Here is a 22,707-nt window from a genome sequence, read left to right on the forward strand (position 1 = left end):
AGCGATTAAAGTAGTCGAGAAGAAAACACACTCTTGTAATTAAACTTCGATAAATCAGTTACAGCTTGTTTTTCTTCAAGCATTAGGTGAAGGAGGCAGTATTAGAGTATTTTTAGTGAGGTACCAATTGTGGAGTTTTAAGCATTTCTGTCTGGTTTGCAAATTCTCTGTAAATACATGTTATTTATAGTTTATCAAAGAGGATAATGGGACTTCCCTGATTCAACTCGCTGACTGGAACCAGACGTGCATTTCAAGAGGCTCTAGTTCCCTGGGAGAAATACCCTCTTTCTCTGTGCTTCTGTAACAAGCTCTTCAAAAGGAGAACTGCAAGCACATCCACTTATAAAGTTTCCATTAAAAAAAAAAGAGCCATACACATCTACAGTCCCTTTCATGAGCTTTCTGTGGTCACTTTAGACATATCCATCCGTCAGATTTCATCCCTGAGGCAAAGAAAAACCAACAGTTACTATCACACATTTGCCTTCAGCTCAGTGACAAAAATGAATATAGATAGTGTTTTTGAAAGCAGGCAGATTCCAAAAGAGGCCTGAGCACTCAGTCTGCGATCCCTATCTAACACAGGATATATGCTACTCTCCTGCTGTGCCTTACCAGCTAAGCCTCTTTCTTCTGTCTTTTACAAACAGCATCTGCTAGGATTCCAGAAATCTGTCTGTCAGTAATGCCAGGAGTCTAAGAAAGCAAGGTCACAGGGACAGCTGTGAGGAGAAACATTCCTCAAGGGAGAGCAAACTTTTACCGAGGCCACTGCTTTTCCTTATCTGTCAGAGGAACATAGATCACACCCATCAGTTGTGTTTCGATGATCTGCCCATCGCTGGTTTTGTCATATTGCATCAGAACTTGGTTTGCACCCTCGGGACCAACAGGCAATATTAACCGGCCTCCTGGCTTCAATTCATTCAGCAACTGGCAAGCAGAGAAATCCGTATCAGCAGAGCCAAAACGAAATAACTCCCCCACGCCCTCAAAAAAGACAACAAAAATAAGCCAAGTTGTGAAGGTCATGACACTTTCAAAGGCACAAGGTTGCCAGCTTCATATAAAGAGCTGGCACACAGAAAAAGGAAGATTCCTGTGGTTCCCCAATTATTAATCACAGGTACTGATGATACCAACTGCAACAGACATCTGACACGATCATTCTTACCTCCTTCGGCACAGTTGCTGCTGCTGCTCCAACGTGAATGGCATCATAAGGAGCCTCTTCAGGGTATCCCTGCCTGCCATCTCCAACTACAGGTGGGGAAAAAGCATGCAGAATCAGGTAAGGCTGGATAAAGTGCAGATAACTCTACTCCCAAATAAGTCTTCAAATGAAAGGATACAGGAAAACTAGATGAATATTTTGTAGCAAGCTTGTGATGGCAACAGGAATTCCTAAATCAGAGCACTGACCTCTCTGCTAGAAATAGTGTTGGGTTACTTTCTAAAAAGGAGGAAGAGATTTCTGGAACCTGACCATGCTAGAAGAACGATTGTCAAAGCCAGGATGGCCTTTAAATAACATGGTGACTTTGTGCAGACTTCCCATTCCAGGTACAGAAAAAATGGACCCAAGTTATCCAGAAAAGAGTATGTGTAGTCCTGTTCAAATACACTGAAAGCCACATGTGGTATAACTAGTCTCCTCTGAAGAGGATCTCTTCCTGAATAGTCACTACACACTCAGAAATAAAAGTATGGCAAGACTACTCCTAGCATTAAACAGTTCTTGCTCAGACCACAGTGTTCTTAATCAGTACTACACAGTTCTTAGCCAATGGTTTCAGGCAACGTTGTGGCAAGCAGCTCAGACTTAACACAAACTAGAACTGCTTTGAGGAGTAGAGTTCTGCAGACAGGCAGAGCTAATGAACATTTACAGAAGGGAAGAAGCGTGAAGATCCCAGATAGCTCACCCACAAGTTTTACACGGCCAGAGCTGAGCAAAGTTGGATCATCTTCTTGGACATTTCTGATGGATTCATGTACCAGCTCCTTAATGTGTTCTACACCCACAGCTTTCCCTGTTGGGCCCATCTGAAAACAAAAAACAGCAAACATACATTATGCTATATGTACAGGGATGCATTTTATAGGGCAATCTACCATGGGTATTGGAGAATTTCAGGAAGAAATTTAAAAGCAGCATTTTTGACCAAGGTACAAGTCCTGTGCCACCTTGGTTTTAAGGCGGAGTAGTCCCAGTTATACTAGCTACTTAACAGATACACAGGCATTTCATATGGGGATTCCTAGTATTCCTTCATTTCCAAATAAATGATTATTTGGTAGAATTGACAGCTTCCTTGGCAGACCCAGTTCTTGACTAAGTAACCAGCCTCCTAAGAAGGATAATTCAATCCGCTTTCTAGCGCATTACAGAAAATGCACTGAGGAGTTTAGAAAACAGACTACTACTACTTAGGAAACAAAGTAAGAAACAGAACCTACAATGGGCTTGCACAGTATATTAATACACGCCTCTTGATCTGGACTGAGTTAATATACAACCTTTGGCAGATACAATATCCATTTACATTCCAAAAATCACTGTATTTATTTTTACTGAGAGCTGGTAAGAGAAGAAAAGACAGACAGCCTGTTCAAGCTACCTGTCGTGATATACATTACTACTTAGTAATGACACCCTGTGCTCAGCTTACCATCCTGGCGAAGCAAGCTGTAAGATATCCACTTCCAGACCCAATATCTAATGCCTTGGCACCTTCCACAAGCTGATCCTTCAGCAGTTCCAGGGCATGGGCATGCTGTGTAGACAGTTACAAGAAGGTGTGCAGCACCGCATTTACATGAAGCTACATATCATTTCTCACATATCTCTGCCATTTACACAGTTATTAGCTTCCTCCAAAAATTATTAGTTTCTTAACACTAAGCATTATCTGCTCTGATTTAAATACAGCATGCCTACATTTTGTCTGACACATTCAAAGTGAAGTCCCAGTGTTTGATCAGAAACACTTTTTGCAGAACAGCATTTGGGAAGTGTTCTAGTAGTAGGATAGGAAATAGGAGAAAGGTCTCGTGCAAAAAACAAGACAACACTCATGGTTAGCCAGTAACACAGAATTCCTGCCTGAGCATAAAAAAGCCTCACGTGTACAGTGTCTAAAGAAACAAGCACAATAATCATGCACAGGAGACCTGTTTCACCTTTTTATTATAGTATTTAAGTAAAAAAACAAAACAAAAACCCAAAAAACCAATTCCCTCCATTTCCATTAAAAGTGGAAAGTTTCATCTCACCATATGCGGTGCACTGATTGTAGCCTTGTATCCTAAAAGGAAACCAGTGACAAAGTTACATGCTGGTAAGAATGAAGGTGATAATGTCCAATTAATTATCATCTTCTCCAATGTAAGTAGTTTCTTATTCTTCTTTCCAGACCGCTAAAAATATCAAAAGGCTCTTCTCTTGCCTCACTAAAGCACTGCACTGACTTAAAATTTCCATCTGTCAGATTGCTAATGAGAGCAAGATAGCTTTGCAATGCTTAGTACCAAACTGTTTCAACCTCCAAAGCTCTCCTGCCTCATTCATCAAAATGCTCTTCAGCTATCATAGCTTACTTTTGTTTCCACTCCATAAACATGATTCACAGCAATCAGTGAATATTTTGGACTTGGAAAAGCTATATAGATCTTTCCTCTACACTGGCAGGAATTTACTTTTGCTTCAGTTAAGTAAGAAGAGCCAAAGAACAGTCCTGATATCAAGCCAAAAATACCTGTTCACCAAAACAACTGTTTAAGCTACCAGATGACGAAGCTGGGGCACAGTTGCGGACAAGTTTCAGAGCTAGAAATGAAGTGAGTTGTAAGGGGTATCCATCTGCTTTTTCTGTGGAACACATGCATAGAAACATTACTCATTTCTGCTGAGACATTCAGCAGAAAACTAAGATTTCTGTACTGATAGCCAACTCTGGGGATAATTTCCAAGTCTGAGAGCCTCAGAGTTTCAATAGAAGGGTATAGCAGCCAGCCTTTTGACACCATGACCACAGACTATAGAGAAATTGAGTTTTAGTTCTGAACACGTTCATGCCATATGTAGCTGAAATATTATCAGATACTTGCATCATTTTCACTTAAGTAATCTACAGTTAACAACAGCTTATATGAACAAAGAAAATGCAAATTGCATCCACTCTCAAGAGACAGCAATTCCTGAGAACCCAGGAATCCCCAAGGGAAAACAGCAGGACCCACCCTTCCCTGAAACTGTCTAACCAATCAAAAAAATTTCCTAAAAATCAAACCCCTGAAGTCTGATGTAGCGCTCTGTGTGGTTTTAGCACATCTCAGGATTTTTCATCTCTATTACTACTTATATTAGAAGAATGGTGCTGAGAGAAAGTCTGATATTTCTTGCTCTTGTATTATTTCAAGTAAGTTTTGGATCTAAAATCATTACTATGTTTCTGAGGATACCTGGGATTGTGCATCAGGTAGGGAAACACTGATTTTTTTTTTTTTAAAAGCATGGAAAGGGAAAACCAAAAACAAAGCATAAAAACAATGTATTTACCACCCTTGTTAAGAATGCTTCTATACATAAAACATAATGTTTATATTTGTGGGGGTGAGAAAAATCCTTGAATGCAGAGGGTTGGCATCCCATTCAGTGGGACAGGAGCACAATTTAAGAAGAGGAACCACTCTCCTCCGTTTTCCAAATAAGTATTTTTGCCTCACCTCACAGGCTCCTGTTCAGTTGTTCTGAATACCCATAATTACTCCTACTAAAGTCAGTAAGATTAGAGCGTTCACCGCACCTACAACTCAAACCAACAGCTTTCTCAGCTCTGCAAGAAAGAATGTACTAACAAAGGCTGGACAGAAAAAAAAAAAATCTTTATTCCACTTGTCCTTATCATTCTTCAAAAGATGCTTTCTCTTTTAGGATAGTGGGAAGAATACAGTGCAAGTTCTAGCCTTTTACAGGCAGGTGCTTATTCAATTCTTCTGATGGAATTCACAAGTAGATCCAAGGCAGTTACAACAGGTAACAGATCCCACTGTTGAAATACAGATGGAAGTTGATCTTACTTGAGTCATGTTAAAATTCTGTCACTGTTTTGAGGAGAGAACGTCTAGCATGGGGAACTCAGTCCCGCCAATCCATCTCAGGCCTCTCTTCACTGTGACTAGCATAGTCAATGCAAACACCATAAAAGCAATGATACCTTGTCTTAAGTTACTCACCAATAGACTGAGGAGAATCCATATATGGGAAATACTTGATATAGTGACCTCTGTCAGTAGCCAATAATACATCAAAGACCCGCTGGGATTTAATTATTCCTTTTTCTGGAAGAAAGAGGGATAAAGAAGAGACAGTCCTCAGGATTATAGCAAGAAGAGATTCAGAAGGGAACACAGTTCAGGGAGTTAGCAGTAAAACTGAAAGCTCCTTAAATAAGTGATCTGAGAACAGACAAAAAGCAGAACTGAAGGTGCATGCTTTTCAGTTTCTGGTACACAGAATGAAATCATTTGATAGTCTCAACCATCAGCATAGCCTCCTACACAGAATGGTTAGTTACAACCACAATATTTCTGTGACTGTCAAATGTAATGAAAGATAAGTAGAGTCACGCTTTCACTCCTGAAAGTGGAAACTTTAGTCCAGGTTTAAGGAACATCGGCAGGGTAGATGAACTGAAGTTAAGAGCAACGACTGCAGAAACATTCATCATTCCTTTATTCCTCATCTCTGAGGGAACTCTTACAGGGGAAGACCAGCATGGCTTCAGCAGCAGAGGAAATTCAAAGCCACTTTTAAGCACGCTCCAGAATGCTGTCCAGCACAGAGTAGTAACACCAAGCATTACTCCAATCCCAGGACATCTATCTAGAGGTGACAGACTGCACAGAAGCTCAGCTTCTACAGGCTGACAGTGATGTCATCTTCTGCAGCATTTAAAAAAAGTTGCTACTCATTTATCACTTCAGGGGGAGTAGAAGGAAGGTCACAGATAGTCTTTCCTGCTACTTCTAGCATAACATCTTGTTTCTAATTATAAATAGAATAAGTTCAGACTGGGACAAATACTGAAATCCAGGCAGTTATCAGCTCAGACGCTTTGGAATGAACAGCATTACAGTCTGTCACTGCATAACATTAAATACCTTTACACTAAAGTAATAACAAATTATCAGCCGTTTTTAAACATTTGCCTGGAATAGGAGCTTGTGTTGTTACTCACTGTACAGATTGTTGACTAGCTCACGATGCGTCTTTCCACTTGAAGTCCAGGCCATTGTCCTTGCAAACAGCAGTCCCATGAGTGTAAATATAGCACAGTACAGCAGATACCTCATCCCACAGAAACGCACAGTGGCCTTCCAGGCCTGGCCTGTCTATCAGAGATAGGCACTTCAAATGAAAGAAAAAAAGGGGGGGGGTTATTGCTTGACTGACACCCCAAAACCTCACCTTTTCTCACTGTAATTTGAACTCACACTTATTACACTATTCAAAACACAGCAGAGTTTGCATGCTCCAAGGGACAAGTTATCAGCCCCAGAAAATCAGCACCTCCGACTTGATTATATGCAAGAATTGGAAACAAGCAGCCACCAGCTAGCTACAGCACTCCATGTTTAAAGCCAAACAGCGCATTACACCTAAAGCGGTTCCTTCGGGCAAGATTAAAGTCCTCCAAAAGCCCCCAGCAATCCTAAGCAGGGCAGCCGCGGCCTTGCTGCGTAAAGCAGGGCCGAGAGGGCTCGGCCCCAGCTCAGGGCAGGTCCCGGGCACCGTGAGGCGGGCCGGGCCGGGCCGCTCCGCCCTCCCTCCCTCCCCACGGCGGGAACGCCGGCGACACCAGCCCCTCCGGGAAGAACAGGGCAACGGTAACGGCTGCACGTCTCTACACTCACCTGCGCAGCCACACTAGAGCTCCGCCTCCCCCAGCCTGTCGTTACGAGTAACAGCGAAAACCGCCCCCCGGGGCAGACACACTTCCGCCCTTCTCCAAGATGACACCGTAGCGAAGTCAAGAGCGCTCCCCCCCCCCCCCACCCCCGCGCCCCTATATCCCCGCCCCCCACTAGGCGGGGAGGCTAATAGGCGGCCTCCCGCTGCCGGCTGATTGGCTGCGCCTGGGTGCCAGTCGGTGCGGGGGGAGAGGTCATTGCGGGGTGCTCCGCGTTTACAAGCACCGATCAGTGGCTGAGGGCGGGTGCGGCCTCCAGCGCCCCGCGGAAGAGGGTCTTGGCGCCGAGCCGAGCCTCGGCGGCCGCGGGGGGGCGGCAGTGGCCGCAGCCTGCGGGGGGACGGGGCAGAGGGAGGCGACCCGAGAGCCGGGGGCACCGCGGTGACGAGAAGGGTCGCTTAAGGAGCCTAGAGAGCAAAGGGGCCGGGGGGGGGGAGAGGGAGAGGAGTCCTGCTGTTCGTGACTTATTTCTGCCCGCAGGGCTGCGTGATGAGAATGATCGAGAGCGTGGACGCGGTGGTCGCCAGGTCCGGTGAAGACCTCTGGGCTGAGATCTGCTCGTGCCTGCCCCACCCAGACCAGAAGGACGCTGGTGATGCTTTTACGGATTCCTTCATGGACTCTTATGCCGACAGAGGAAGCCTGGAGGATGTGTTGGATGGTTCTTCCCATAAAAATATAAATCCGAAGCCCTGGGCACCCCTGAATGATTCGGAGATATATTTAGCGTCCTTAGGTGAGTGGTAAGGCCCTGATTGCTCCACCTGCCTAGGTGCCTGAGGAGAGCTGTGGCTCCGCTTATGCGGCTGCTGTGATGGTGCTCACACCTCTGCTTGGAAGGTCATCGGACTTAGACCAAGCTACTGCAAGTGTATTGGTGGAAACGAGGGCGGTTGTTGCTGCTTTTCAGCTGAGGCACAGAAATGAACTCCTTAGCAAGTATAAACCAAAGAATTTATGGATTTTTATCCGCTCAAAATAAGTGGGGTGGGGACACTGCTGTCTTTGAGCAGCCTGTAATTCGACTCTACCTGACTTGGGGAGGGAAGATGTGTTCTGAACTCATTTTAGTGCTTTTAGTGTTTTTGTGTTACCAGTATTTGTCCCGTTGTTTTATGGAGCCTCAGGAGATGCTTCTGAGTGCAAAGAGAGAAAAGTGAAATTTCTTTCTGAGGTTGTGTTTGTGGGGAGGGAAAAATGGATTATGGGAAAGAAAGTTCTGATGCTTTCCCCAATTATGCTTGCTAGATTCTCTATTTTAAGGTGACAGATTATGCAGTTCTTCTTAGGGGTCTGATTCTCTTAATTCTTGTATAATCTGCAAAGCCATAAATTGATTGTTAACAGTGTAACAGCTAATTGAAACCCTTGATAGGGGGGTGATAATGTTACCGTTACTGGAGCCAACCTCCTAGCACAGTTAAGAGTAGCAGCCTTTGGCTGTAAGGCCATGGACTCAGCCGCCCTATTTTAAGGATTTCATCCTCCCACCAGAGGCCTCAATATCCATCCATGTTCAGCTGCAGGATGCTCTTATTACCTGTTAAGAGGAGCCTTTGAGGTCCCCTTGCCCTCAATGGTATTGGGCTGCCACTCCTTCCAGTCATAAGAAAATACTCTTTTGTCTCTCTTATTTCCCCCTTTCCTTCCCTCTGAGGAATTATTTTTATCTTGAGTCAGTTTGCAGTCTGACTTGCAGTGCAGCCACACAGATAGTTGTACGGAGTTGTACAGGCCCAGGGTAAGGGGGACAGGATGGCAGAAGTGGTCTTTTAAGCTTTTATTCCTGCCAGAGCTTCCATTTTGCCCCAGTTATTGTTTTTAGACTGTTGCTTCACTGTACACTAAATAGAGCTCTTAATATCAGATCAAAGGTGCCACAAATTGCTGCTCTTTTATTGCTTGATGTTGCAGTTCCAACTGGTTCAGAAAATACTATTGGTTATTTTTTATCAGCAGGCTTCAGACCAGATCAGCTCTGGGTCTGACCTCTCACAGCCAGGATGAAAACATAAAGCTAGTGTGAGGATTCTCCTATGTGTTCTGGCTCAGTCATCAGAAATACAAACTTGTTCTGGGTTTGTACATAGCCAGGATTAGTGGTTATGGTATCATAGTATGAATATGCTAGGGCAGATGTGATGTTTCAAATCTTGGGAATTTTTGGAGCCACAGTTTTGACTTTTGGTGACAGCTCAATTATGTTACACAAGGGAACCTCTAAAAAGAGTTATAGCTGGGCCACAACATTGTGAACTAGCCCAGCTCAGCTTACGATGATGTGCTTCTTGATAAAAACTGAGTGCATGTCTATACCTGACCCAATGTAAGAAGTGTATTAGAGTGGGATTTTTTAACTGGAAGAACTCATGATATTTACTTTCTTACAGCATAGTGTATTGTAGCTGGATTACCCTCTGTCTGGAAGGAGTCTGTTTTCATTGTCCGCTGTGGCTGGGAAACTTGCAATATCAAATTCTGTTATGAGATATCCAATTAATAGTACTATTGCACTTGCTGCAATTTTTTTCTCAGTGTGGGCATTATTTGGAATTCACAGAACTGTTAATATGACTTATCTCATGCCAGTTTGCATGGAAATCTGGGGTCTTACTACCTGTAAGTTCTGTACCCTTTTATGTGATTTCATTGAAATTGAATTTTAATGGTGAAAGAAGCAATAAGAAGCCATACGGTGGAGAACTGACTGTATAGGTCTTATTTTCTCAGATGTGTCACTAAAAATGCAAACATCTATATGTGAGAAATAGTCAAGCAGACTTAAACTCTTCAAGGTTAAGTTGTATTTAAAAGTCAGTTATTTTTCCAGTATTTTATTTAACCTTTTTCATTTAAAAGTCCAGATACCTCTTTTTTTTCCCCCCTCAGAAAAACAGAAGAAAGACCCTTTCTTTGCCTCTTTACAGAGAGAAGACTGATGAGAATTAAAGGCTTATCTCAAGAGGTGACCTCCAAGGATATGCTGCGTACTCTTTCCCAAGCTAAGAAGGAATGCTGGGACAGGTTCTTGCAGGAGAAGTTTGAGTCTGAATTTTATGTCGAGGGACATGAATCTGATGAGAGGTAATAAGCAAGTTGATAAGGAAGGATTACCACTTCAGGCATAATCATCTATATTGGCAAATAGATCAGACTTTATTTCTTAAAGTAAAATAAGTTCTGGCCAGGAATTGTTTTAGGACATTATGACAAAAAATAATACTTCATTGCAACTTTGCTAAGATCGTCACAGCCTTTCTGAAACAGGTTGATAATTACCATTTGCTTAGCACTCACACAGAGGAAAATACATAGAACACTTACAGTTTGAACTTCCGAAGCTGTTCACTGATGGAGTCCCTCAGACTGGGGTGATCTGGCGTCAGGAACCTACTTGATGATTTCTTTTCTTACATTTGGAGTAGGGAATGTTTAAAGTGTCTCAATTTTTTTAAATCTTATTTTTACAAATGAAGCCTAGGCCATTCCCTGCATCTTTGTAAAGTCCCACTTAGGCACTGCTTCATATGCAAGTAGGACCTTTTCTTTTGAAGTTCTTTACAGGTTGATACCAGTCCTGGAATTAGCTCTCCTGAGTAGCTGGCTTTTCATTCAGTGCCTGTCTTACAATTCTTTTGCTCTCTCCCCCATTATCCTTTTGCATATGATGCATGAATTAAGATGAAAGTCTCTTTAGCAATCTCAGTTTCTCAGTCACTTATAATGTTCTCAATATCTTTCCTTTCTGAGCTGACATTTTTCATGACTGCTTCTCACTGAAAAGATTATCTTTCTCCCTTGAAGAAAGTACTTAAGGTAGTTTTAGAGCTTAAGTATGAAAAATAATCATGTTAATAAGTAATTTTTGAGTTTTTTCTGCAACCATTTAACTTGGATGTGATTTATATTTAAAAAAAAATCAGATTTTTGCAGACCTATGTGCTCTTTCTATTCTGTAAATGCTTTTAAGGGCTGGGGAAGTTGTCCATGAACAATTTTCCTTGCTAGAATTTGACTATATGAAGGTAGAGGTAATTTCTGAGAGGTACTGAGCTATTTGATTCCCATCTAGCAAAGTACTTAAGTCCCTAGCTTTTAAGCACACAAATAATTCCAAGGACATTACAATGTGAAATTCTGCTTCTGTAAAAGAGCAAGAAAGTTTATTTCACTGAGGAAGGATTGAGTGACTTGAATCACACTTTTTGGAAGGTGAGCATACGCATACATGCACACACACACATGTACAGATACATTTCAGAATTATAGTATTAGAGTTGTAGGCTGCATTTAGATTAAAAAAAAAGGTAGATCTGTTCCTCTGAGACCAGTTATTGAAATAGGCTGTAAGATACTAAATATATTAGTATGTAAGTATGTATAGTATCCATAGTATGGTTAGCATTCTAGGAAGTATACATACCACTTTTTTTCCTTAACCTTGTGTTAGTTTTACTAGCAAAGATTAATGGTCACACTTTGTATACATGCTTCCTAGGGGCTCCTGTTTGTTTCTGTTTCCTAATCCTCATTTACCAGTTTTTGTTTTTTTTGTTTTTTTTAAATGCTAGCTTTTTACTTCCAGTCCAGAAAGCTGAAACTTGAATTTTAGTCTTTGGCTACAGTGACTAACTAGTACTTTAGAAATCTTAAAGTTTTTCTAAAGTAAAGTATATAATGTACCAAGTAAGGATTATCTTTCTCAAGAAAACCAGCAAGAGAATAAAACTTTTCCAGCCGTAGCTGAAAAAGCCTAGCTACAATAAAACAGTCTGAGTGCTGTTTCAAGATGTTTTTTACACTTTGAATTGTCGTCTTTTTGGCTGGCGTCCTGACTTTTAAACACATTATTGGAGATGTTGCAGGGGCGTGTCAAGGACCACATTTCTATTTTCTTAGAGTGAAAGATTGTGCTTGCTCCTCCGTCACACAGATCAGTTCTGTGATAGACCTAATTGGTGGCAATAGAATTGTCTACAAAGTTGAAAGAAATATATATGGAGGATTCCTATAACAATTTTTTAAATGTTCCTGTGAGATTTTATTGGTATTTTATGTTTAACTTTGCTTTCTCTCAGCACGCTGGAACATCTAAAGCGATGGCTGCATCCTGATAAAGTGGCAATCAGTACTGAAGAGGTACAGTACCTCATCCCTCCAGAATCACAGCCAGAAAAGCAGGAGACTGAGGAAGAACCTCCAGCTGCAGAGCAGTGAGATGCATGCCAGCCATGCCACACAGCTGCCTGTTGTCCAAACCCTAATGAAATTGTATGCAGTTACAGTAATAATAGGATGGGGTTGAGGGAAAGTGCCAATTACTGGTCAGTTAAAAAAAAAAAAAAAGAGCTGTGGACCTCCAGAAACAGTGACTGTTGATTGTTATTTACAAGAGGGAAATGCCTGTGACGCAGTATATGCTGAACTGAAATCCTACCTTGATCTTCTCCCAGCCTGTAGAACCTGATCATTCCAGTCTGAATGTGAATTGTTTGTAACTCATCAAGAGAAATATTGAACAAAAAAGCGGTTCAGAAGCATCAGAAAACATTATGGCCTAGAATAGAACAGATAAACTGCTGAATTAGTTCTTCTTCCTGCTTTGTACCCTTTTGTTATGAAATTGGGCATATTTTTCCTTCCTGCAAAGTGCACAGTCATGTTTATTGTAAATCCTCAGTATTTGTTTGAACTGGCACTGAGCTATTCCTGGAGTAGGACAGATATTTTTTACTTGTCTGAATTTGGAATCCTAAAGGAAACTATCATTGTAATATTGAATAGATGTTATCATTGAAGTTATCATTGAAATGATAACTACAGAAGGCTATTTAACATTCCTTTCCTTGTAATGTACCCTCCTGGCATATCCCACTTTACTGGTCATCTAAACTCTCTATTGTAGAATAGACTGGAGGGGGAGTAATTTTGCATTTTTTGTCACTTTGTGTCCATTTCTCTTCTCTCCTTCAATCTCCCCAAGGAAGGGACAGATGAGATTCTGTATCGGGAAAATTAGTGTTAACCAGGGAGGCTACAAATAGCTTGTTTTCATCAAACTTGTACAGAATTGTCTGACTTTAAATGTATTCTGATGTATTTGTTTTTCATCCTGTTTAGCTCTACAGAGGGTTGTTTTCCACTATTAATCAAACAACTAAAGACCAGTAAAGGGAAGCAGCCTACATCTTCTGATGGATAAAGTTCTTTAGACAGAAATTTTAGGGATAGTTCTAGTAGTTTATGCAGACTAGACTCATCTCGTTCATTATGTATCTGTGTGAAAATACTCTTTTAAACCGGCTCCTTGATATATCTTCCTTGTTTTCTGTCTCATTACAAATGGTGCTATTGTCTCATTCACTGACAGCTATTACTCTGCTACTTCTGCATATGATTTTGAGTACTGTGACTTGGGGTTTGACTGCACAGTCAGCTTTGTCAGTGTAACTGCCTACCTCAACCTTACCATTCACCAAAGGTCACACTCATGTAGTTATACAAGTATCCTTCTCCATTAGGACAAACACATTTTTTGAGATTTGAGGAATAAGGGGAATCATCTGAATGGCAACAATTCTGTCTTGTTGGAGGGTTTTTCCTCGTCTTGAAAAGAAGACAGAAGAGACATTTAAAATATCCATATCAATTTATCTCTAAAAATAAGTCTCCTGCTTTGCTATACGTTCAGATACAGTGCTGTATATACCATAGCTCCCACCTGTGTTATCAAGCTGTAATGAAAACACTTTTGAGTATTTACCAGAAATAGTATATGGAAAGAGAGAAAGATGTAATTTCTTTTTCTGTAACCAGGCTATTTTCTAGTCAATGCATTTCCTTTTTGTGATTATAAATGGCTGTGAAGATGCTTTATACTATTTTGTTTCTTCCCATTAAAGATGTTGGTGGGGCGGGGGGGACGGGAAGTGTATTCAAAATAACAGTGTCGAAACACTTAAAGTTTTAGGTCCGTAAAGCCTTTGCTCCCTTTGGAAAAGGGAGCTTAGAGAAAGCAGTTCTCACCATTTCATTTAAAGGAGTTGGGAAGAGTTGTTATCTCCATAGAGAATACAAACCTACCAAACCTTTGAACTTGCACTGATACTCTGTCAAGACATATGTAGATCCTCTGCAGGTTAGTTATATCTCTGTTCTTCGTGTACAGGTGTTTGAAAAAAGGGAAGGCCATCTGCCTTTATTTGTCCAAGATCCCAGACTTTCTTGGTTGTTCTTTGTGTATCCTCTTGTGAAGGAGGATCTGTTTAAACATAGCACGGAGGACTAGCTATCTCTGCCCTTTTGTATTTGTAAAGCACCTTCTTCCAGGATGGCAGAGAGTTAGATGTATTGCTATACCTGCGGAGTAGGTAGTGATAATTATCATCAGATTCAGTGGCTTTCACTAAAAAAATACATGTGTAAATTGGTATCGAGCAGACTGATGCTAGAACAAGTCAAACATGCTATGGGATGGGGAAGGAGTGAAAAACTGTTGCTGGCCATCTCAGTGGATAATGAACAGACCTTTGAGAATAACCTCATTCAGTTTCAACAGGGAGTCCACTTCCATGAATGGAAGGCTTGGAGCAGCACTGCATCTGCAATGTCAATCAGTTCTTGGCTTCCAGTGATGCATTATCAGCGCCACCTACCAGCTTTGGGACAGCCCAGAAAGCTGAACTAGTGAAGGACAGAGTGTAGCATGTTTTTGCTAGGCTGTCATGCTAGACCCCAGTCAGGAAAAAATACCAGTTTTGTCTGTTCATGGCTTTTGAGTGGTAATGTCAGCATGAGACAGTAAATTAGGTCCTGAAACACTGCAGAATTTTTTTTTTTTTCAGCAGAGAATTAAGCCTACAAAACATAAGTGCCTAGAGATTGGCATTTAATTGGAGACTGCACTCAGATCAAGCAATAGATCAAGCCCTATCAATTTGCAGTCGTGCTCTGAAAGCTATCTGGCTCAGATAGCTCAATTAAGATGTAAATAGTAGGGCTGAGAACTGATGTATCAGCTTAAGAACAAATGAAAGATTAAAAAAACTTTTATAAATATGCGAACTATATGTAGTTTTAGCTAGTTACACTTTAATTATCAAGAAGCATTTACACTTGAATAGTCTAATCCTATGTAACTTCAGGAAGGAGACCAAATCCATTGAATGCACTATAATATAGTAAAAATCCTTATGTGCGTATATTAACCACAGAAATTTGACTCAACATAAGTAAACAGGAGGGCAAAATCAAAACTGTCATATGCATTTATATACAAATGAGAAAATATACCTGCTGCCTGGGGATAAGGGAAAATAGTAACCACTTAATAGGAAACTTAAGCTTGAACAATTTCAACAGTCCTAGCTGTGCAAAAAAGTCCAAAATGTACAGAATATCACATCATGAATTATGTTATTTTTTATAGTGTGACATATTTTAATTGCAATCCAGCAAAAACATGGGAAAGGAAGAAAAGTGATACCTGGACTGTGTTTAGTGTAATGCATGGACTCTGAAGGAGAAATCTGTATAAGATCAAGTCTGAATCTAATATGAGAGACTGAGCCAGACCAAAGCAGAGCTGGCTCATCTAGTCTCTGTGGGTTGGATCCAGAATATTGCAACACTTAATGTGATTCCTGTTCCACTCCTTGCTAATTTCTTCCCTGAGATCTCCAAAATCCCCTCGGCCATAGTGGGAACAGGCTGCGTGTTCATTATGTTTATGGCTGGTCAGATCCTGGGCTTGACATCTTCTGTTTTCATCTTCTAATTGGCACATCTGACCCCACATGGGATATGCGTGTGTGTGTATCTGAGTGTAGGACCAAGACAATGACATATTAGCAAGGAGCTTTCATATTGCCCACCCTTTGGACACATTGTCCTAGAAGAAATTAGTCTTGGGTTTGCTCTATACTTAAATCATCATAAGAGTAATGAGCATTCATCTGTTAATGCCCTTAAAAGCTTTGATGATCTCAAAATCATCTTTGATGATCAAAGTTTCATCTGTGAATATAGAGAAAAGGTGTGATATGTTCAGGCAATGTCGCACCTGGTGTAAGACTAGTAGGTGTAGTAGTCCGTCTTGGGGTAAGACTGCTAGATGTTGTTCTACCGGCAAGGAAATTGCTTTAAGCTGTTATGGTTTATTCTAGGGAAAGAAAGAGCTATTTAGCTTCTGTCAATCAAAAGAATACTTGCTGGTGTAAGCAGCATTTCCACTAGGGACTTTTTGCTTGTACAGCAACATCAGCCTTTCTATATGTGGAAATAATATGCATGCTGGGAGATGTGCCAATCAAAACAACAGCAACAAAGAGGAGCAGTTGACAGTGGTGTAACAACAGAGAAAAAACAAACTGTCAATAGGCACAGGCTGGTCTGCAGTAGCACTGAGTGTAAGCATCGTGTTCAGACTATTACACAAAGGCAAAGACCGTACTGTGCAACATGAAAGATGATTTTTAGAGTATGAGAAACTAATAATTACAAATGAAATATTAGCCAGCTTGGCTAGTACCTTTTTACTGACAACACTCTCACTTTATCTCCCCATGAAACAGCATCTTCCCACCCTGTTAAACTGCCCAGAAATATGGATAGCATTGTAGCATGTCATCATCATCATCAGGCTTACAAAAATTTGCATTTAAGATGGTGCAGAATACAGTGAAAAGGGGATTCTCAGACAATAAGGCTACTACTGTCTCTTCGGAGCAAAGTCAGAGCCATTTCTGTGGTTGTTACTGGCCAGAACAACTGGCAGGCTAACGCAGCAAAATCAGGCAGCATGCAGAAAGGAAAGAAATGCATGGAAGGAGGAAAAAGGAGACTGGAAAACAGGTAACTTGAGGCACATTTTTGTTGAAAGCAGCACCTAAACCAGTGCGTGACTAGAGAGAGAAAAAAAAAAAGCAATGGTTGAGGCTGAGGCGGATTAGCATCTCTTTATGGAATATAACCTGCTCTAAACATTTGTTAAACATACTTACAAAGTACAAGCCAATGCATGAATTTAGCACACCGCTGAGGTCAGGGTTCGCTGGTATCCGTGAAGCCAGGAGCAGGTGGGAAGACCGGAAAAATGAGGAAACGGGACCGTGTGGGAAGCGGTACCTGGCAGCATGACTGCACACATCAAGGCTGGCTCTGTTTATCCATGCTTGATGCAGGCTGATAAATGTATTCATGGCAGCGTGATCCTCCCAGGTCTCCTGTCACTATTCGCCTTCCCAAGAACTCCTACCAGCCAAGGCATGGCAAGGAGGTAGTTCACTGTGTACTTAAACAGATGAAATCAATCTGATTAGAGAGTGAGTTGGCAGCACTGTGTAATGAGGCTAATAATATTCTGCACTTCTGTTCTGCTTTTTAATAGGCAGGCTCTCTGTGTTGAAAAAAATATTAGGAATGAAAACTACGGGAGGAAGGTCTGCACTGTGATTGCCGTTTTGCAGAGAAGGTCACCAAACCTCAGACTGGTATTTCCAGAAGTGGCTTTTGGTGCTCTTGCTTTGGTTGCTCCCTGTAGAGATGTTTCTCAGGTGCTGAGCCCTGTCAGCTCCTAGAACCAGCAACTATTTCCAAAAAAATGACCTGTTGCATGACTAATGCATACAGAAACCGCTCGCAAGAATGATATATCCTACAGCTCTTTGGAAGCAGTAAATATTAAGTCAGAAAAGGCTCTTTTCTTTTTACTTCCAGCATAAGCATGTCCAAGTACCACCTATGCAGCTTTATACCAAGCCGGATTGCCCTGGATGTGGCCCAAGGCATGAGTAATGATGGGGTACGGCCACCTCCAGATGGAGCGGGAATCAAGTATTTTGCTGGGGCCCCTGGGATCCTGGTGAGCCTCCCCAGCTAAACGATGTCCAGTCGAAAAGGGCCCAGAGTCAGCTGAAGCCTCTAGCCGACTCAGGGACAGAAATACCGTACTCCAGCCAATAAGCAATTCATTATTTTGCTGTCATGCCCAAACTCCCATTTATCATCTAAAATGATCTTTTAAGAGCCTTCTGCTTTGCTTATCAGATTCTTCCGCTGTTTAAAATTAACAAAAGCTCTTGGCCAGACTGTAAGATAGCACCGATGGTTATTTTCTTCCTACTGGTTATTTGATGGGGATGAATGTGTTTTTTTTTTAAAACCCAGCTCTTAGTCAGTATAAATAACTTTGCAGAACTTCTTATAGTACTGGTCTGAGATTTTCCATTCTTGTTACAAAAAGATTTCAAACTGATGAGGATAACTAATTTTAACTTCCCTTCATTTAAATAAGCTATGAAGGAAAAAATAAACAAACTTTCACGTGGAATCAGGGACTTCTAAAGCAAATGGAGCCGATGAGAAATAGCCTGCTTTGGAGCTAGCACTCAGATACCTGGGCCCTGTTAAAAAACAAGTTGTAGGAATGTAAAGTAATTAATGTGTCTGACTTCAAAGTGGTGCCTGTGGAGAAACAAAGATTTGTTTTTCCTTCTCCCTAAAGGAAAATTGAAATGACAAAACCCGAATCTTTTCATGAGGGGGGAACAACTGGTCCAAAGTAATAATTAGGCAGTTCTGCAGCAGCATATATGGGAAGAGCTGAGAGCTGGAAAATTGCATTGATTGTCCTGGCAGCTTTGAATACAAAAATTCATACTGTATTTTAGCCCAAACATGGTGTTTGTGGTTGGGGGAAGGCGCTGCTTGTTCTTTTTTAAAGCCCAAATTTGCAAACCCAGGACAGCTTTCTAGAGGCTTGTTGCCTCCTAGGGCCATTGCCCAGGGTCGGTTAGACAAAGGAAAGACGGACTCGCATTTGTGGGGGATCTCCTGTGGCCTGGGTGTCCCAGGGACTTGCCAGAGTCGAGGTTTGCTCATTCTCCTGTGTCTTTGCATGCTCACTCAGCCAGAGACTTGGAAGGTTTACAGGGATGTGGATGTGTGCTGTGAAAATGTAAAAGCCCCCATTAATTCCTCAGAGGGGTGCATGCTATTTGTGATCCACTGGCCTACAGTAAATGATCAAAACCATTAGAGAGACCACAGGGAATTCAGCTGCACATGTTGGCCAGAGATGCTTCCCCCCCCCCCCCCCCCCATACTTCCTAATGTTAATGTTTCCAGCTTTGTTTTAAGTCTTTTCCCAATCCAGTGTTTGGGGTATGCAGTGACATATTACTCTCAGTGAGGCATAAAGGCAGCAAAGGACAACTGGAAGGTCCCGAAGTCTCCGTGGTGATCACCAGGCTGAATTGTGCTTTTAATCGAGATCTTAAGTTATGCAGGAAAAGCTGTGTTGGCAATTGGAGAGTCAGAGTGAAGATATCCCAGTAAAATCATTTCCCTATTGATGTTACTGGTCAGACTCTTTACTGTCCTGCAGGGACTGGGATTGAACTCCTGCCCTCCTGGAAAATATAAATATAAATCCCACTGGTCAACTCTTCCACCCATTCCTCTGAGGCAAATCAGCCAAGGTCTTTAGTCAGTAACAATCTGCTTGATCTTAACATTGGCTGGTCATTCAGGACAACAGGCCAGTTATCCCCAGGTTTAATTTCCGCTCTCATTACCACCAAACTTGTCATAACGATATTGCATAATGTAAAGGAAATGAAGTAATTACCATAGTCAGCGGGCACTGCTATTACTCTTCACCATTCAGCAGCTACTCAAATCTTGTTAGAAGTCCTGCAGTAACTTTGTCTTGCAACTGAAATCAATATGCATATACTGCTCAGTCCCTCTCTTTTTAATTGTACGACAAAACTAAATTGCGGTAATAAATGCTCATTAGAACTAAATTGTGGTAATAAATGCCCATTAAGGACATTCAGGCCTAATTTCTCCCAAGCCCCTGTTTCTAAAAGTCTTTATCCACAGTCAATCAAGTGGTGGTTCACTCTTCTGGCTAAAAATGATCTGGCATAAATGAAAATCGGAATGAGAAACCTCTCCGTTACCCGGCAGAGGGGGCAAAGGTTTCAGCAAAAGGAAAGGTGCACCAGAAGGCTGGGAGAAAGAGTGAAGAAGAAACTGAAGTTTGCTGTGTCGTGTTTCACAAATACTACTCTGTTTTAACTGCACATCTATGGTAGGGGCTCCATAGCTGTACTGCACTGGAGCCTCGGATGCCATCTGTAATGCTGGCAGGAATGAAGCTTCTATTAATCTCACCACGTTATACGAATTGCATGAATTATCAATGCTCAAGTGAAAAAAGCCCAAGGCCATGTTTAGCCAGTCCGATCACTGAAAAGCAAGGTGCTCTCTTTCAGAGGCGTAACGCTTCTTTAAAGGTTATTGAGGAAGGAGTTTGAGCTGGTTCTCAGAACTCGGCGGAAGAAAGGGATTTCCTGAATTGTCCTTCACGCAATGATATCCGTCTCATAAAAATGTGATTTTTGCAGCGAATAAACAGATTTGCAATGCATCACCACTGCTAAGCTCAGGAAGAAAGCAGAAAGCAAGTTTGGTAGAAGTTTATGTCTCTCTCTCTTATACTTCTTTTTCTTTGTTAAGTGCTGGGCCGTTCATTTGAATTGGCTACAAATATTTCCCTACTATTTTGATACACTGAATTTGCTGGGCACCTGTTGGTCAACTGGCCAGTAATCCACCACCTATTAAGCAGAGCCTTAACGAATCACAGCTGCCAAAAGCGTTGCGGTTGTCACCATATCGCAGGAGCCTAACTCAATCTGCTCATTTTTTCTTGTATTATGAGCACCGACAACTCACCTCATATTTTGTAGCCGTTTGCAATACAGTGAATGGTCAATTTTCCTGCGCACACAATCTGACCCTCCTCCCTACTTTCTGCAAGTAACTCCAGCAGCAGCAGCTCCAGGACTCGGTACCGAGATTTGCTTGTAACCCAGAGAGCCTCTCCTTGCTCCTGTGCTCCATACGCTGCAGGAACTGCTTGATCGCGTTCCTCCATTAGTTTGACCTCAGCCATAGGAATAACATTGCCTTTATCCTATAACACCAAGGATATGATGTCTCAGTGTCACTAAATGCAGACATTTTGTCTGAACGCACATCGCTGCCTCAGCACTGCAACCATGTGCGAGAAGCAGGCCGTCACCAGTGCCAGCCTGGGGGATTTGCTGGCTCTCTCGTGAGGAAGCCACATTGAAGGAAACATGGGGCTGCTGCAGTCATGAAGCTCCCTGGGTCTTGCCCGCTCCCCCTGCCAGGGCTGCACTCATGGTCCGGATAGGGTGCTGGAGACATGGCTTCAAGATGAGCATCCTGGAGGAGAAACAGGGACGCACCGGGGAGTGATCCCAAGAGCAGCACCGTGAGTGTCACCTCTGCTTGGTCATCGCTCCAGCCCTGGGCTGAAACCCTGCATCAGTGACAGGGGAGATGCGTGCTTACAGCACTGATCCTTTCTTTTCCAGTTCGGTGAAACATTGCAATTGTGATTTCTAAGTTCAGGAAATTGCTTCACCGTCAGCAGCCAGCTGGGCTCTGCAGAGAACGGAGCAAACAGCAGCGCAAGTGTTTGATTAGGATAACCCTTTGCAAAAAAGACATGAGGTGTGCCCTTTCCTATCTAGTTGGGGAATTAGTTTCACCTCTCCTAGCATCTGTTGACAGATTTAGGCACAGCTGTAGCATTAGCCCAGCCAGTGGTTTTAAGCTAAGCGTTTTATAACAGCATTTTAACCCGGTAGTTTCAAATGACAAAAAGAGAAGCTGACGCTGCATGGGTAGCGTGGTCAGAGCCTTGCATGGGTGACCTGGATGGACTTGAAATGGCTGCGTTTTGATCCTCATTCACCTGGCGCGGGCGGTGTTCAGTGTCACGGAGATGATTCAGACCCTCTTGATGGCTGCAAACATGCAAATATGTTATGGCTGGGGAACCGTTGCTGCAGGAAACAGCCTGGCTTGGATCCCAAGCGTTTATTCACCAAAAGCCCCAAGGCGGAGGCACACAGGCGGATGAAGGCTGCCGCTAGCGGCTGATGTCGAACCTTGCCTGCCCCGGGGCTGGCTAATGCTCTTTGTGCCCAGGGCTCTGACTCCGCTAAGGCTGAGCAGATCGCTTAGACATACACTGATTTTCAGAGAAGAGCAGTTTTAGCGGCTTCAGCAGCACTGAGCGTGTTTGCTGTGAATCTGTAAATGTTTTCTTGCAAAAACCACTCGTGCACAGCTGCCTGAAGTTCTGAGACTGCACACCCAGCTCTCTTCAAAAGCTCGAAGACTTTCGGACTTGAAATAGGGAGTGAGCGAACATGGACAGAGAACAATAAAAAAAGGAAATGCCTGCCTGCCATTTTAAATCCCAACAGCTTCGGAGAGTATTTCTAACACAAAATAACCTTCCCCCCCCCAACCCCATGAAGAATGCAAAAAAGCAGAAACAAGAGGCAAAGGGCATTGTTTAGAGTGACTGTATCAATTTCCATCACTCTTTAATAACAACCTCAGCTTGTCTGCAATAGTATTTCATGGGCTGCTGTCATCCATCTCCAGAACGGCAGTGAATAATGTGAGGGGGCTGCTCCCAAAAATATTAACAGTGTGCCTGAAACTGAGAGAGATAAGCACAGGCTCAGGGCCAAGAGCTTGAATCTGTGAAGCAGTTGTTTATGCTTGTGTAAAATAGGAATAAGATGTAATATTTAAAGCAGCAATGTTTAAAAACCAGAGAAAATTAAATGCTATTATTTGGCTCACCTCTGAGCACCCTTCAGAGGAGGCCCTGACT

General features: G+C 42.3%; 2 protein-coding genes across 8 annotated transcripts; one reads left to right on the forward strand and one right to left on the reverse strand.

Moving 5' to 3' along the window:
• Positions 1 to 5: 5 nt before the first annotated feature.
• LOC104141477 (protein-L-isoaspartate(D-aspartate) O-methyltransferase) lies at positions 6 to 7,064 on the reverse strand. Of its 3 annotated transcripts, none has more exons than XM_068944291.1 (9): positions 6,922 to 7,064; positions 6,246 to 6,415; positions 5,242 to 5,346; positions 3,280 to 3,311; positions 2,676 to 2,780; positions 1,929 to 2,049; positions 1,178 to 1,263; positions 767 to 936; positions 6 to 446 (listed from the first exon to the last, which is right to left on the reverse strand). In XM_068944291.1, the coding sequence occupies exons 2-9, from the start codon at positions 6,358 to 6,360 to the stop codon at positions 434 to 436; spliced, it is 747 nt and encodes a 248-aa protein (XP_068800392.1). In that variant the 5' UTR covers positions 6,361 to 6,415; positions 6,922 to 7,064; the 3' UTR covers positions 6 to 433. The 3 variants fall into 3 exon arrangements, with proteins under 3 accessions (XP_068800392.1, XP_068800393.1, XP_009669099.1); XM_068944292.1 differs by lacking the exon at positions 6,922 to 7,064 and adding an exon at positions 6,667 to 6,913; XM_009670804.2 differs by lacking the exon at positions 6,922 to 7,064 and adding an exon at positions 6,476 to 6,867 and having other exon boundaries at positions 6,246 to 6,399.
• Positions 6,993 to 13,853, forward strand: CCDC32 (coiled-coil domain containing 32). 5 transcript variants are annotated; one of them, XM_068944297.1, is made up of 4 exons: positions 6,993 to 7,036; positions 7,458 to 7,713; positions 9,905 to 10,061; positions 12,056 to 13,853. In XM_068944297.1, exons 2-4 carry the CDS (start codon positions 7,467 to 7,469, stop codon positions 12,192 to 12,194), a joined length of 543 nt encoding a protein of 180 aa, XP_068800398.1. In that variant the 5' UTR covers positions 6,993 to 7,036; positions 7,458 to 7,466; the 3' UTR covers positions 12,195 to 13,853. The 5 variants fall into 5 exon arrangements, with proteins under 5 accessions (XP_068800398.1, XP_068800397.1, XP_068800395.1 ...); XM_068944296.1 differs by lacking the exon at positions 6,993 to 7,036 and adding an exon at positions 7,088 to 7,171; XM_068944294.1 differs by lacking the exon at positions 6,993 to 7,036 and adding an exon at positions 7,133 to 7,223.
• Positions 13,854 to 22,707: the final 8,854 nt, after the last annotated feature.

The sequence above is a fragment of the Struthio camelus genome, chromosome 5 (assembly GCF_040807025.1).
Source record: "Struthio camelus isolate bStrCam1 chromosome 5, bStrCam1.hap1, whole genome shotgun sequence".
Classification (NCBI taxonomy): domain Eukaryota; kingdom Metazoa; phylum Chordata; class Aves; order Struthioniformes; family Struthionidae; genus Struthio; species Struthio camelus.